This window comes from Cetorhinus maximus, unplaced genomic scaffold, assembly GCF_964194155.1.
Source record: "Cetorhinus maximus unplaced genomic scaffold, sCetMax3.hap1.1 HAP1_SCAFFOLD_410, whole genome shotgun sequence".
In the NCBI taxonomy this organism is placed as follows: domain Eukaryota; kingdom Metazoa; phylum Chordata; class Chondrichthyes; order Lamniformes; family Cetorhinidae; genus Cetorhinus; species Cetorhinus maximus.
Window position 1 is genome coordinate 115346 of NW_027596356.1, and position 13118 is coordinate 128463.

General features: G+C 49.0%; 1 protein-coding gene across 1 annotated transcript; it reads left to right on the plus strand.

Annotated features, from left to right (window-relative positions):
- Positions 1-3299: 3299 nt before the first annotated feature.
- LOC144673614 (uncharacterized) lies at positions 3300-10637 on the plus strand. The gene is made up of 3 exons (XM_078535363.1): positions 3300-3335; positions 5037-5212; positions 9236-10637. Exons 1-3 carry the CDS (start codon positions 3300-3302, stop codon positions 10617-10619), a joined length of 1596 nt encoding a protein of 531 aa, XP_078391489.1. The 3' UTR covers positions 10620-10637.
- Positions 10638-13118: the final 2481 nt, after the last annotated feature.

Genomic DNA, 13118 nt, shown 5'->3' on the forward strand with positions numbered 1-13118 from the left:
CTCATCAGGCAATCTCCGTATCGCAGTCCATTGAACCTCTGTTGTACTTCCTCTGGGGCAAGTTTGTCCTTCCTTAGGTAAGGAGACCAAAATACACACACTACTCTAGGTGTGGCCCCACCAGTGCTCTGTATGATTGCAGTAAGGTTTCTCTACTCTTATACTGCAATTCCTTTGCAATAAAAACTAACATTCTGTTTGCCTTCCTACTTGCTTAATGACCCAAAAATGAGGTGAAGCGGGATGATTTGCATGTTAAACAGCAGAAGCAGCTAAGTGATCCTACAAGCAATGGATCAGGTCAAAGCTCTGCATTTCTGCTACAGTTGTGAATGGTGGTGGACAATGAAACAACTAATGGGAGAGGGACACTCCGCCAACAAACCCCATCCTCCAGAATGGGGGAGCCCAGCATGTCAGTGCAAAAGTCAAGGATGAAGCATTTGCAACCATCCTCAGCCAGAAATGCCAAGTGGATGATCCATCTCGACCTCCTCCGGAGGTCCCCAGATGCCAGTCTTCAGCCAATTCGATTCACTCCACATGATATCAAGAAACGGCTGAAAGCACTGGATACTGCAAAGACTATGGGCTCTGACAACATTCCTGCAGTAGTACTGAAGATTTAGAGACGTAGATTTATACAGCACAGAAACAGGCCCTTCGGTCCATCGTGTCCATGCCAGCTATCAAGCACCTATCTATTCTAATCCCATTTTCCAGCACTTGGCCTAAAGCCCTGTATGCTATGGTGTTTCAAGTGCTCATCTAAATAATTCTTAAATGTTGTGAGGGTTCCTGCCTCTACCACCCCCTCAGGCAGTGTGTTCCAGATTCCAACCACCCTCTGGGTGAAAAACATTTTCCTCAAACCTCCACTAAACCTCCTGCCCCTTACCTTAAATCTATGCCCCCTGGTTATTGACACCTCCGCTAAGGAGAAAGGTTTCTTCCTATCTACCCTACCTATGCCACTCATAGTTTTGTATACCTATATCTGGTCCTCCCTCCGCCTTCTCTGCTCTAAGGAAAACGACCGTAGCCCATCCAGTCTCTCTTCATAGCTGAAATGCTCCACCTCAGGCAACATCCTGGTGAATCTCCTCTGCACCCTCTCCAGTGCAATCACATCCTTCCTATAGTGTGGCGACCAGAACTTTACACAGTACTCCAACTGTGCCTGACCAGCGTTTTATACAGCTCTAACATAACCTCCCTGCTCTTATATTCTATGTCTTGGCTAATAAAGGCAAGTATCCCATATGCCTTCTTAACCACCTTATCTACCTGTGCTGCTGCCTTCAGGGATCTATGGACATATACACCAAGGTCCCTCTGATCCTCTGTACTTCCTAGGGTCCTACCATTCATTGTGTATTCCTTTGCCGTGTTAGTCCTCCCAAAATGCATCACCTCACACTTCTCAGGATTAAATTCCATTTGCCGCTGCTCTGCCCATCTTACCAGCCCATCTATATCGTCCTGCAATCTAAGGCTTTCCTCCTCACTATTTACGACATGACCAATTTTCGTGTCATCTGCGAACTTACTGATCATACCTCCTATATTCACATCTAAATCATTAATGTACACTACAAACAGCAAGGTTCCCAGCACCGATCCCTGCGGTACACCACCTGTCACAGGCTTCCAATTGCAAAAACAACCTTCGACCATCAGCCTGCTTGATTGGCACCCCATCCACAAACATTTGCTCCCTCCACCACCAATGCACAATGGCAGCAGTGCGTACCATCTACAAGATGCACAGCAGGAGCTCACCAAGGCTCCTAAGGCAGCATCTTCCAGCATCCACAACCACTACCATCTAGAAGGACAAGGGCAGCAGACACATGGGGAACACCCACCACCTGGAAGTTCCCCTCCAAGTCACTCACCACCCTGATTTGGAAATATATCGGCCGTTCCTTCACTGTCGCTGGGTCAAAATCCTGTAACTCCCTTCCTAACAGCACTGTGGGTGTACCTACACTGCATAGACTGCAGCGGTTCAAGAAGGCAGCTCACCACCACCTTCACAAGGGGTTAATTAGGGATGGGCAATAAATGCTGGCCTAGCCAGCGATGCCCACATCCCATGAATTAATTTAAAAAAACCCATCTGTCTTATTCATTGGACTCCTTGCACAGGAGTATATACCATTAAAGATTGCCAAACTCCTTTTTTGTTTATTTTATGGCCTTTGCTTCCTCTGCATTCCACACTCACTCACTAATCTCTGCCTTCCATTTCCAGATTTCCTTCTCTCCCTTTGAAATTTACACTCCTGTTGCCACTCCCCTGCCAAGCTACTTTAAAACATCCCCAACAGCACGAACAAAAAACACTGCAAGGATATTGGTCCTGGGAAGTGCAACCCATCCGGTTTGTACAGGTCCCACCTCCCCCAGAACCCCAGGAATCTAAAGCCCTCCTTCACCTCTCTATCCATCCATTAGTCTGCTGTATCCTCCCATTTCTCAAACTCACGAGCGCGTGGTACACTGAGAACCACCTTTGAGGTCAAACTTTTTCGTTTCTTCTAGCTTCCTGAAATCTGCCTGCAGGACCACATCTCTCTTTCTTCTCATTTTGTCAGTACCATTATGGACCAGGATCTCTGGCTGTTCATCCTCCCACCTCAGAGTGCTATGCAGTGATACCCTGAACCCTGGCATCACAGAGGCAACATGCCCTTCTGTTAGCATGTCTGTGGCTGAAAGAAAATGCCTGTCTGTTCCTCCAACTGTTGAATCCCCTGCACTCAGGGGATTCTTGGGATGACCTGCATGGTCCTCCTTGTCGGTCTGGCCATCACCTCTGTCTCTGCACACCCCAAAGCTATGGGGTGACCACCTCCGGAAAGTGCCACCTGCACTTTATGGATACACCACAGTGACTCCATCTCCCGCTCAATCTCTGAAACCTGGAGCTTAAACTTCTTCAGCTGACGGCACTTAACTGAGTGTAAGCCCCTGAAAGGGGAAATCTGGAAAATGGGGGCACCTGACATGTGTGCAGATGCAGAGGTGCTGCCACTATACACTGGCCAGAAGGTTGGGGTCATACACACACAACACCGGACTTGGGGCCCCAGCAGAGTTGTCCAAGGTATGCAAAGAACCACATTTGTATGAGGTGCGAAAGAATCAATCTTACCTCAGGGAACTTTCTGCAAGGCACACACAAGGCGACCAACCAACATCACCTCTGTGCAAGCATTTCAGTTTTACATACGAATTAGGAGCAGGAGTAGGCCAGTCAGCGCCTCAAGCCTGCTCTGCCATTCAATAAGACTATGGTTGACCTGATTGCAACCTCCCGCCTACCCCAAGTAATCTTTCACCCCCTTGTTTATCAAGAATCTTTCTACCTCTGCCTTAAAAATATTCAAAGACTCTGCTTCCACTGTCTTCTGAGGAACAGAGTTCCAAAGACTCACTACCCTCAGAGAAATATTCCTCCTCATCTCTGTCTGAAATGGGCGACCCCTTATTTTTAAACAGTGACCCCCTCGTTCTAGATTCTCCCACAAGAGGAAGCATCCTCTCCACATCCTCCCTGTCCAAGACCCCTCAGGAACTTATATGTTTCAATCAAGTCACCTCTTACTCTTCTAAACTGCAGTGGATACAAGTCTAGTCTGTCCAACCTTTCCTCATCAGACAACCTGCCCATTCCTGGTATTAGGCTAGTAAACTTTCTCTGAACTGCTTCTAACGCAACTTGTCCGATTTTTCATCTCCCTCTTCTTTTCATTCTCAATTTCCTTCAATTGTTGCCAGGACGAGGCTGTCAGGTCTTTGTTTCCAATGTCTGTCCTTTTTAGCTCTCTCTCTCTCTCTAACTGTACTTTGCAACCCTTTTGATTCCTGAACTTCTACTTTTGATCTAACCCACTCATTTGTCTTTCTGCCCATTCAGCTGATCCTGAGCATCCTCCGCCACAGCCAAATTTCAGAAGCTGTCACTTTCCTCAGAGTCGAACTCTGGCATTCATGGAGTGCGGACACTTTTTTTTTTGCAAAAATATACTTTATTCATAAAATATCTTCAATCATATTCCAAACCATTTCAAAAACACCATTACAAGGGTACAATCCGGTTCAACTTTAACAAAATGTATCACCAGGTGCATCAGTACAAACGATATTACAATCATTTACAGCCTTTCATTTTGAGCTGTACAGCCCGAGGGGATTTAAACAGTTCCCAGTCCCTCGGTGCGCTATGGCAGAAAGGTCTTAGACAGTGACCCTTCCCCGTTGCGCCTTTGCGGCAGCTGCCCCAAGCTTTAGTGCGTCCCTCAGCACGTAGTCCTGGACTTTGGATTGTGCCAGTCCGCAACACTCGGTCGGGGACAACTCTTTGTGCTGGAAGACCAACAAGTTTCGGGCAGACCAAAGCGCGTCTTTCACCGAGTTGATGATCCTCCAGCTGCAGTTGATGTTTGTCTCGGTGTGTGTCCCTGGGAACAGCCCGTAGAGCACAGAGTCCTGTGTCACAGAATTGCTCGGGATGAACCTCGACAGCAACCACTGCATCTCTCTCCAGACTTTCTTTGCAAAGGCACAATCCACAAGGAGGTGAACAACGGTCTCTTCCCCACCACAGCCACCTCGAGGGCAACGTGCAGAGGGGGTGAGATCCTGGCGTGTAGGAAGGATCTGACGGGGAGGGCCACACTAGTGACTCTACCAGACCGTTTTTCAGCTTCATGCTGATGCTTTTGGACTTCCAGATGCTACTTAAATCACTGGTCACCTTTTACTGTGGCTAATCTAACCTGGATGCAACTTTAGTGTTTATCATCCAGCCAAGGCACTTGAATTTGTCCACTGCCCCTAGCTTGGTGCTTCTAATCATGACTTCCATGGCCCCACACACATGATAGTCTCGACTGAGCCTCTCAGCAGTGGGAAGGAGGAGGTGGCGGCGGAGGCCCCGCCCCCTAGCGCTCCCATTGGTAGGAGGACCCAGCGCCCAGCTCGGTCCTCCAGCCGCTGACCGCTCTCACCATTGGTTGGAGGACCAGGCGCCGCCTGGGTCCTCCAGGCTCGGTTCCTTCTTCCTATTGGCCGGAGCGCACGTCAATCAGCGCCGCGGCGGCCGTCACGTGGTCCAGAACGGACGCAGCTCCGCCGCAGCTGAAGTGGCTCCACTCGATGTCGATGGTGGGAAGGCGCGGGGGGCAAGCATTCAGATGATCAGGTTCGCATTTTATTTTATCGATCTCTCCGCTGTGAAAACACTCGGAACATTCACTTTCCGCCGGGGACACTGGTGGACTCTGAACGGGGTTTTCCCCCCCGCCTTGCGCATGCGCGTCAGTCGTCCCATTGACTCCAGTGAGGCGGGTAGGGCGGTTTCTGGCGCGTGGGGGCTTATGGGTAGGCCCGGCTGCCATTGGCACTGCCTTTGCCATGTGATAACCAGCCTTCCAGGACGGCCCAAGTTGCTGAAACCATTGCGCGTAGGGAGCAGGGGCTGGCCATTCGGCCTCCTCGAACCTGCTGTATCATTCCATGCCATGGGGAGAAGGCTAATGAAAGCTAGCAATCGAGAGGCCCAGGCTAATGTTCTGGGATATGGATCAAATATCCATCAGGGCAGCTGTTGGAATTTAAATTTAATGAGCAAGTTTAATTAATTAAGAATTTGAGTCGTGCTTAAAAAAAAAGAGACATGCTGTCAAAGCTTTTTGCCTTGCACTCCTCAGGAGAGGTGCAAGAATACCAAATTTCAAAGGGAACAACTTCTACTGCACGAGAAAAATAGAGCTGATTGGTTGGCAAGTGGACTCTGGTCGAGGTGTTGCCATGGGGAATGCTGTAGGGAACAGTTACCCCCAAGCTTTTGTTTAATTCAAAAAGGCGCAATACCTAGACGTGTTCTTTCTGTTTGCAAAGAACAGGGCCCTGCACATAAATATATGTAGCTTCCAGCATTTGTAAGTGAGCCACACTGCAAGCCCAACTGATTATCTTAATTAAGAATTCTGGAAATGAAAGCTAGTCTCTGATGATGACTGTGAAACTATCATCGATTTTCATAAAGACCCATCTGGTTCACGAATGCTTTTTAGGGAAGGAAATCTGCCATCCTTACCTGGCCTGGCCTACATGTAACTCCAGACCCACAGCAACGTGGTTGAATCTTAACTGTTTTCAAGGGCAGTTAGGGATGGGCAACAAATGCTGGCCTTGCCAGCAATGCCACATCCCATGAAAGAATTCAGAAGCCACCTTCGTAGCTGACTGTGACCTAACTCTATATACTGCCTTTGCCCCATTTCCCTTAATAGCTCTGATTCACAGAAATCAATGACCCAGCCTTTTGCTGATGAGAGTTCCAAACTTCTTTTGCCCATTGTGTTTAGAAGTATTTCCTAACTTCATTCCTGAGAAGTCTGGTTCTAATTTTTGGACCATCTTCCTTGGTCCTGGATTGCCCGACCAGTGGAAATAGTTTCCCTGTACCAACAATACCTGTTCCTCTTAATATCTGGAAAATACCAATCAAGCACTCCTGATTTTTCTAAATTCTAAGGAATGCAACCCTAGTTAGTGCAATCTCTCTTCATAATTTAACTCTTGGCATCCAAATATTTTTTTATATTCTGTAGGCATCTCTCGTAAGACGAGCATTTGTTGCCCTTTCTTAATTGCCCTTGAATTAAGTGGCTTGCTGGACTATTTCAGAGGGCAGTACTCATACCTACATAGATTGCTTTGTTTAGATTTAAGACCCTAATTTTGGACTTTATGTAAAATGAAACTAAATGTAAAATTCTCTCTTTATTCGTTCATGGGATGTGGGCATTGCTGGCTCAGCCACCATTCTTGCCCATCCCCAATTGCCCTTGTTCAGAGGGCATTTAAGAGTCAACCCACATTGCTGTGGGCCTGGAATCACATGTTTTGAGTCACAGACCAGCTAAGGACGGCAGATTCCCCTCCATTTTTATGCCAATTGGCAATAGTTTCACAGTCATCATTAAACTTTTAATTCCTGATTTTTGTTTTTATTGGTGTGGTGGGATTCAAACCCGGGTCCCCAGAGCGTTACCGCTGGGTTTGCGGATTACCGGTCTCATGACAACACCACTACGCCACCACCTCCCACGTGTTATGATCACTCTTCCCTAGACACCCCTTTACTACAATGTTATTAATTAGCTCTCTCTCATTGCACAATATTAGATCCAAGATAGCCTGTCCCCAAGTTGGTTCTTTGACATACTGATCTCAAAAACTTTCTTGTGTACATTCCATGCCACTGCCCTCTGTACTATGACTGCAAAGTTGGCCTGCCCAATCTATATGATGATTAAAGTCCCCGATGATTACCATATTACCCTTGCCACATGCACCTCTAATTTCCTTATTTATATTCTATCTTACACACCGACTACTGTTATGGGGGCCTAGAACAATCCCCACCGATGTTTGCTGCTTCTTGTTTCTTAGCTTCACCAAACTGATGCTGATTGTGACTGTCAATGAACACCGACTCTACAATGGAAGCTCCGTGCAGGAGCCTGTAGCTCAGGGCCTTGGCTTGCAGGCACAGGGGAGAGTGAATGGTACGCTGAGCATGCGGCGTACAAACCGACCGTGAGGGATAATGCACAGGAGCAGCGGGAGGCCTTTCGATCCCTCAAGTCTTTTCTGCCATTCAGTAAGATCGTGACTGATCTATGACCTAACTCCATAAACCTGCCTTTCCTCCCCATGTTCCTAAAACCTTTGGTGAATAAAAACCCAACTATCTCAGATTTAAAATGACCAACAATCTGGCATCAGTTGGCGTTTGCAAAAGGAAGCTCCCAACCTCCACCACCACCACCACCACCACCACCACCACCACCACCACCACCACCACCACCACCACCACCACCACCACCCCCCCCCCCCCCAGTCCTAAACACGCCCAACCAGTGGGAATACTTCCTCCCAATCTACCCTGTCTGCTCCCCTTAATATCTTGAAAACCCCACACTTTTCAAACTCCAGGGAATTCAAGCACAGTTTATGCAATCTCTCCTCATACCTTAGCCCTTAGTGTCTGGGTCTCATTCTGGTAAATCGACACTGTGCTCCCTCCAAGATCAATATATCCTTCCTAAGGTGCGGTGTCCAGAACTGCTCACAGTAACTCCAGGGGTGGTCTAACCAAGGCTTTGTATAGACTGAAGTATGACATCTACCCACTTGTATTCCAGTCCTCTCGATATAAAGGCCAGCATCCTATCAACCTTTTCGATTATTTCCTGTACCTGAACATGACATTTTAATGACCTATGTACCTGGACCCATAGTCTCTTTGGACCTCCACTATTTCTAGCTTTTCACTATGTAGGAAACAACCCGTTCTATCCTTTCCAGGTTCAAACTGGATGACCTCACATTTACTTACATTCAAGTCAGTTCACTTAACAAATATCAGTAATTCTTTGTAATATTATGCTTCCAGCTACAATGCTACCAACCTTTGTGTTATTTGTATGTGTGACTTTCCACCCCATCATCAAAGTAGTTACTGAGTCCAGTGAGTATTCGAGGCCCCAAGACAGATTGTAGCAGGATGCCTCTAGTCACATTCTACCAGAGCACCTGCCCCTTATCCCGACTCTCAGTCCTGTGCCGCTCAGCCAGTTTCTGAACCAGGTTAATAATTTGCCCTCAGTTCCATCAGCTTTAACTTTACAGCCTCTTATGAGGGACTTTACCAAGTGCCTTCTGGAAATCCATATAAATGACATCCACGGACTTTCCCACGTCCGATACTTCAGTCACTTCTTCAAAAAACTCAGTCAGATTCATCAGGTGTGACCGACCCTTTGCAAAGGACCTGTAGGGAGGAGGGGAAGCCTCTGGGGGGGGGGGGGGGGAGTGACAAAGGTAGGTGTTGAGCCTGCCCATTGACAACTGGCACATGCACGTTCTCCCCAGTGAGTCACTGCATTGGTTAGAGTGGTTTCTGAAGCCTGCGGGATTGTGGTTAACGACCCCATTATGCACTTCCTGTGTGAGAACTGAGGCCGGGTCCTTATTTACAATCTCCAACTCTCTGTTACAAACTTGGCGCCTCCATTCCTTCCAAACCTTCCCCTCTCCTGGCTCTCCGCTTCCTGCGAACGTGCCTGTCGAAAGCCTATTTCAAGCTCTTTGGGGCAAAGTTAGCCGCAAAATAAACACGATCCCTTTTACACCTTCTACACTCCTTTTCCAGGGTTTTACAAATGGAAGAGCTCCAGACTGGACAAGATCTCACCGAGCCAGTCAATTCTTCAGGACCTGAATATCGTCGGCCTTTGGACACGGAGGGAGATGGCGGCGAAGGCCAGGCGGACAGACCGCTCGCTCGTTCGCTGTGTGGGCTCACCTTTGGCCGATCGTCAGACCCGGAGAGACACGCGCACTGTCACGGCGAAGAGGGACAGGGTAAAGGCGGGGACGGTGGGAAGGGAGTCAGCCCCCACAATGTGTTGGACCTTCACCCAGCTCCTCTTGCCAGGGAGAGACGGTTCACCTGCTCCGTGTGTGGAAAGAGATTTGCTTATCCATCCCACTTGCAGGCGCACCAGCGGGTCCACTGCGACGTGAGACCGTGGACCTGCTCTGACTGCGGCAAGAGCTTTAAAAGCGCCCAGGAGCTGAAACGCCACCGGCGGCTGCACACCGGGGAGAGGCCGTTCGCCTGCTCCGTGTGTGGGAAGGGCTTCACTCAGTTATCTGACCTGCGGAGGCACCAGAAGGGCCACGCCGTCCCGCGGCTTCTCGTGTGCTCGCTTTGTGGGAAGGGATTCGCCCGGCCGTCTGCCCTGCTGAGGCACCGGCGGTTTCACGCTGATGACAGACCGTTCAAATGTTCCGAGTGTGGCAAGAGCTTTAAGTGCGACCAGGAGCTGAGGAGGCACCAGCTGGAGGGAGTCGGCGAGCGGCCCTTCAGCTGCCCCGTGTGCGGGAAGGGATTCACTCGCTCCTCCAACCTGCTGACCCACCAGCGGGTCCACACCGGGGAGAGGCCGTTCGCCTGCCCCGTGTGCGGGAAGGAGTTCGCCCAGGCTTCCAACCTGGAAACGCACCAGCGGGTCCACTCTGGGGAGAAGCCGTTCACCTGCTCGGCCTGCGGGAAGGGTTTCGCCCGGTCGTCGGCCCTGCTGACCCACCAGCGGGTCCACACCGGGGAGAGGCCGTTCACCTGCACCGTGTGCGGGAAGGGATTCACCCAGTCCTCCAACCTGCTGACCCACCAGCGCATTCACACCGGGGAGAGGCCGTTTACCTGCTCCGTGTGCGGCAAGGGCTTCATTCGCTCCTCCAAACTGCTGACCCACCAGCAGGTTCACACCGACGAGAGACCATTTCCATGCTCGACCTGCGGGAAGCGCTTCAAAAGCTCCAGCAGCCTGATGGTACACCAGCGCTATCACACTGCTGTCAGGCCGTTTGCCTGCACCGTGTGTGGGAAGGGCTTCACCGATTCGTCCCACCTCCTGAGGCACCAGCGAGTCCACACCGACGAGCGGCCGTTCACCTGCTCCGTGTGTGGGAAGGGCTTCATTCGGTCCTCCCACCTGCTGAGGCACCAGCAGATTCACCCTGTTCCGTAGCGCGGTGGGGGCGGGGGATGGGGGTGAAGTGTCAGCTGTTTTCTAAATCCCGGCGCTGCTGTTTTAATTTTTCATCCTGTGGAGCTAACGGTTCCCTTCATCCGACGTTTCATGGGGTTACGTCGAGTCTAAAGCTGTGAACCAGCTCATTCAGACCAGCTTCGCACCAGCCTCCTCCCAGCCCTTTCTTCATCTCGCCCCATTGCCATACCCTTCTATTCCTTTCTCCCTTGTGTATACCGAGCTTCCCCTTAAATGTGTCCGTGCCATTCCCCTCGACCACTCCCTGTGTGGTAGGTAGCGCACTCCACATCCATGCCCCCTTTATTGCTTTTTTTTTTGAGGAAACGTGTTAACCAAGGGCCCACGGAGAAAACAAATTCTTCTCGAAGTAACCGGGAGTGAAGCAAACTGGCGCCTAGACGAGGGATCGAAATGAGAGTAAAAGAGGGGCGTAGAATTTGGATTTCAAAAGTTCAATGTCGGAGTTTCTCAGGCTCAACACTTCCCTGTTCACGTGTTCACTGACCCGGGCTTTGCACTTTGTGCACTGCACCGCCCATCGCACGAGCAATGTTGGCTCATTCGCGTTTTTTTCCCCTCCCTCTCTCCTCTTTCCCTGGGGCTTTTGGCCGGTGCTGAGCGTTAGTATGTTGATCCAGGTGGGAAGGAGCTGACACAGCGGCTCATCTTCTTGCCTAAGCTCTTTTTTAAAGTAAAGTGCTAATCGAGGCATTTTGTTTGGTCAAGTGATGATTATTCTGGGAGCTGAAGCGCAGTCCCTCACTGAACAATTTTGAAATCTTTACTGATGTACTGTGTTGTTCAGAGGCTCCCCTGTCTGCTGTATACGGGTACTGCAGCACAATTTGCTGGAACCTATCTAATTGAGTCCCATTGAAAAATATGTTCATTGTTCATGAGGTCTCGCGGATACGTAACCCCCCCCACGAACGGCGAGACTTTACTGTATTGCATTAAATTTATAGCTTAACTTGTTAAACTACTTGGTATAACAACAGACAGCAGTTGAGTGATGTTTATAAACTTGAATCCTAACTAGTTTAAAAGGTTACTAAACAAGAGTAGGAGCTTACGATGTTGGGGGTGATATATTAGCATGGATAGAGGATTGGCTAACCAACAGGAAACAAAGTCAGGATAAATGGGTCATTTTCGGGATGACAAACTGTAACGGGTGGAGAATCACAGGGATCAGAGCTGGGCTCTCAATTATTTACGATCTACATGAATGGCTTGGGTGAAGGAACCAACTGCATTGTAGCCAGACTTGATATGATGATATGAAGGTAGGTAGGAAATCAAGTTGTGAGGAGGCTACAAAGAGTCTGCAAAGGGGCATAAATAGTGAGTGGGCTCAAATTTGGCAGATGGGGTACAATGTGAAAAATTGTGAGGTTGTCAACTTTGGGAGGAAGAATGGAAAAGCAGAGTATTATTTTAAATGGAGAGAGACAGCAGAATGTTGCAGTACAGAGAGATCTGGGTGTCCTTGTCAATGGATCACAAAAAGTTAGCGTGCAGGTCCAGCAAGTATTTGCTTGGTAATACAGAACTTGAGTATTGCTGCAAAAAGAGACATATTAACGAAGCTTTTCGTTTCTGCGCTGATCAGGACAGACACACGAATACCAAATCCCCATGAGAAACGCGGATGGAATGACCCCTAACCACCTACCCCTTGCATATTACTGACAGGTAGCTGATATGTTTGCTGTATTTGAATCTGCAGCTGATTGTAAGAATTTCCACATACACCTTAACGTGCTCCATCCTGTGCTCAAATTCACCTTTGAAATGGAGCAGTCAAGTGAGCTCCCTTTCCTCGGTACACAAGCTGAGAAATCTGCCAGTGGGCTCTCTATTAATGTCTACCACAGGCCCACCTTCACTGGTCAATATGCGCGTTAGGATTCCTACAGTTCCACACGCTATAAGATTCGCCGTATCATAAATAGGGCCCAAACCATTTGCTCACCGTGCAAGCTTGATGCCGACATAGGGCGTATCAGAGTTGTCCTGTGGGATAACAGCTACCCCGTTGTACATTGCACAAACTATACTGGTTGCCCAGTTGTATATTGCATGAACTCATGAATGGGTCCAATGCCACCACTTTTTTAGTTCTGAGAAGTGCCCACTCTACCCGCATTACCCTGAAAGGCTAAGGCGTCTTAAAAATTGGAGCAACAGGTGTAGCTAGCCGTTTCACGCTGCTACTATGCAGTAGCAACACTAGTGGTATTCCCCACTAACAGGATGCTGCCATCAAGTCAAAAAGACATTCCACCTTCCACACAAAAGAGTAATTTGATCAATGAATTTTCAGTGCTGGTGTGCTCTGGTAAGTAGGCCATACGTCCCGGCTGGAGGAATTGTAACAAACAGGACGTCCCTTCGGCTGTTTGCAACGTTCTCAACCAGCCTGTGCTTCCAAAACTCAGAAGACAGTGCCCAAGATGAGATGTGATTCCGCGA

What these genes read in the sequence shown, in the direction of transcription:
- LOC144673614 (XM_078535363.1), top strand. Translation starts at nt 3,300, where the DNA reads ATGGTTGACCTGATTGCAACCTCCCGCCTACCCCAA. An exon ending in CAACCTCCCGCCTACCCCAA is followed by an intron (nt 3,336 to 5,036) that starts GTAATCTTTCAC and finishes TTGGAGGACCAG; the next exon opens with GCGCCGCCTGGGTCCTCCAG. An exon ending in GCAAGCATTCAGATGATCAG is followed by an intron (nt 5,213 to 9,235) that starts GTTCGCATTTTA and finishes CTCCTTTTCCAG; the next exon opens with GGTTTTACAAATGGAAGAGC.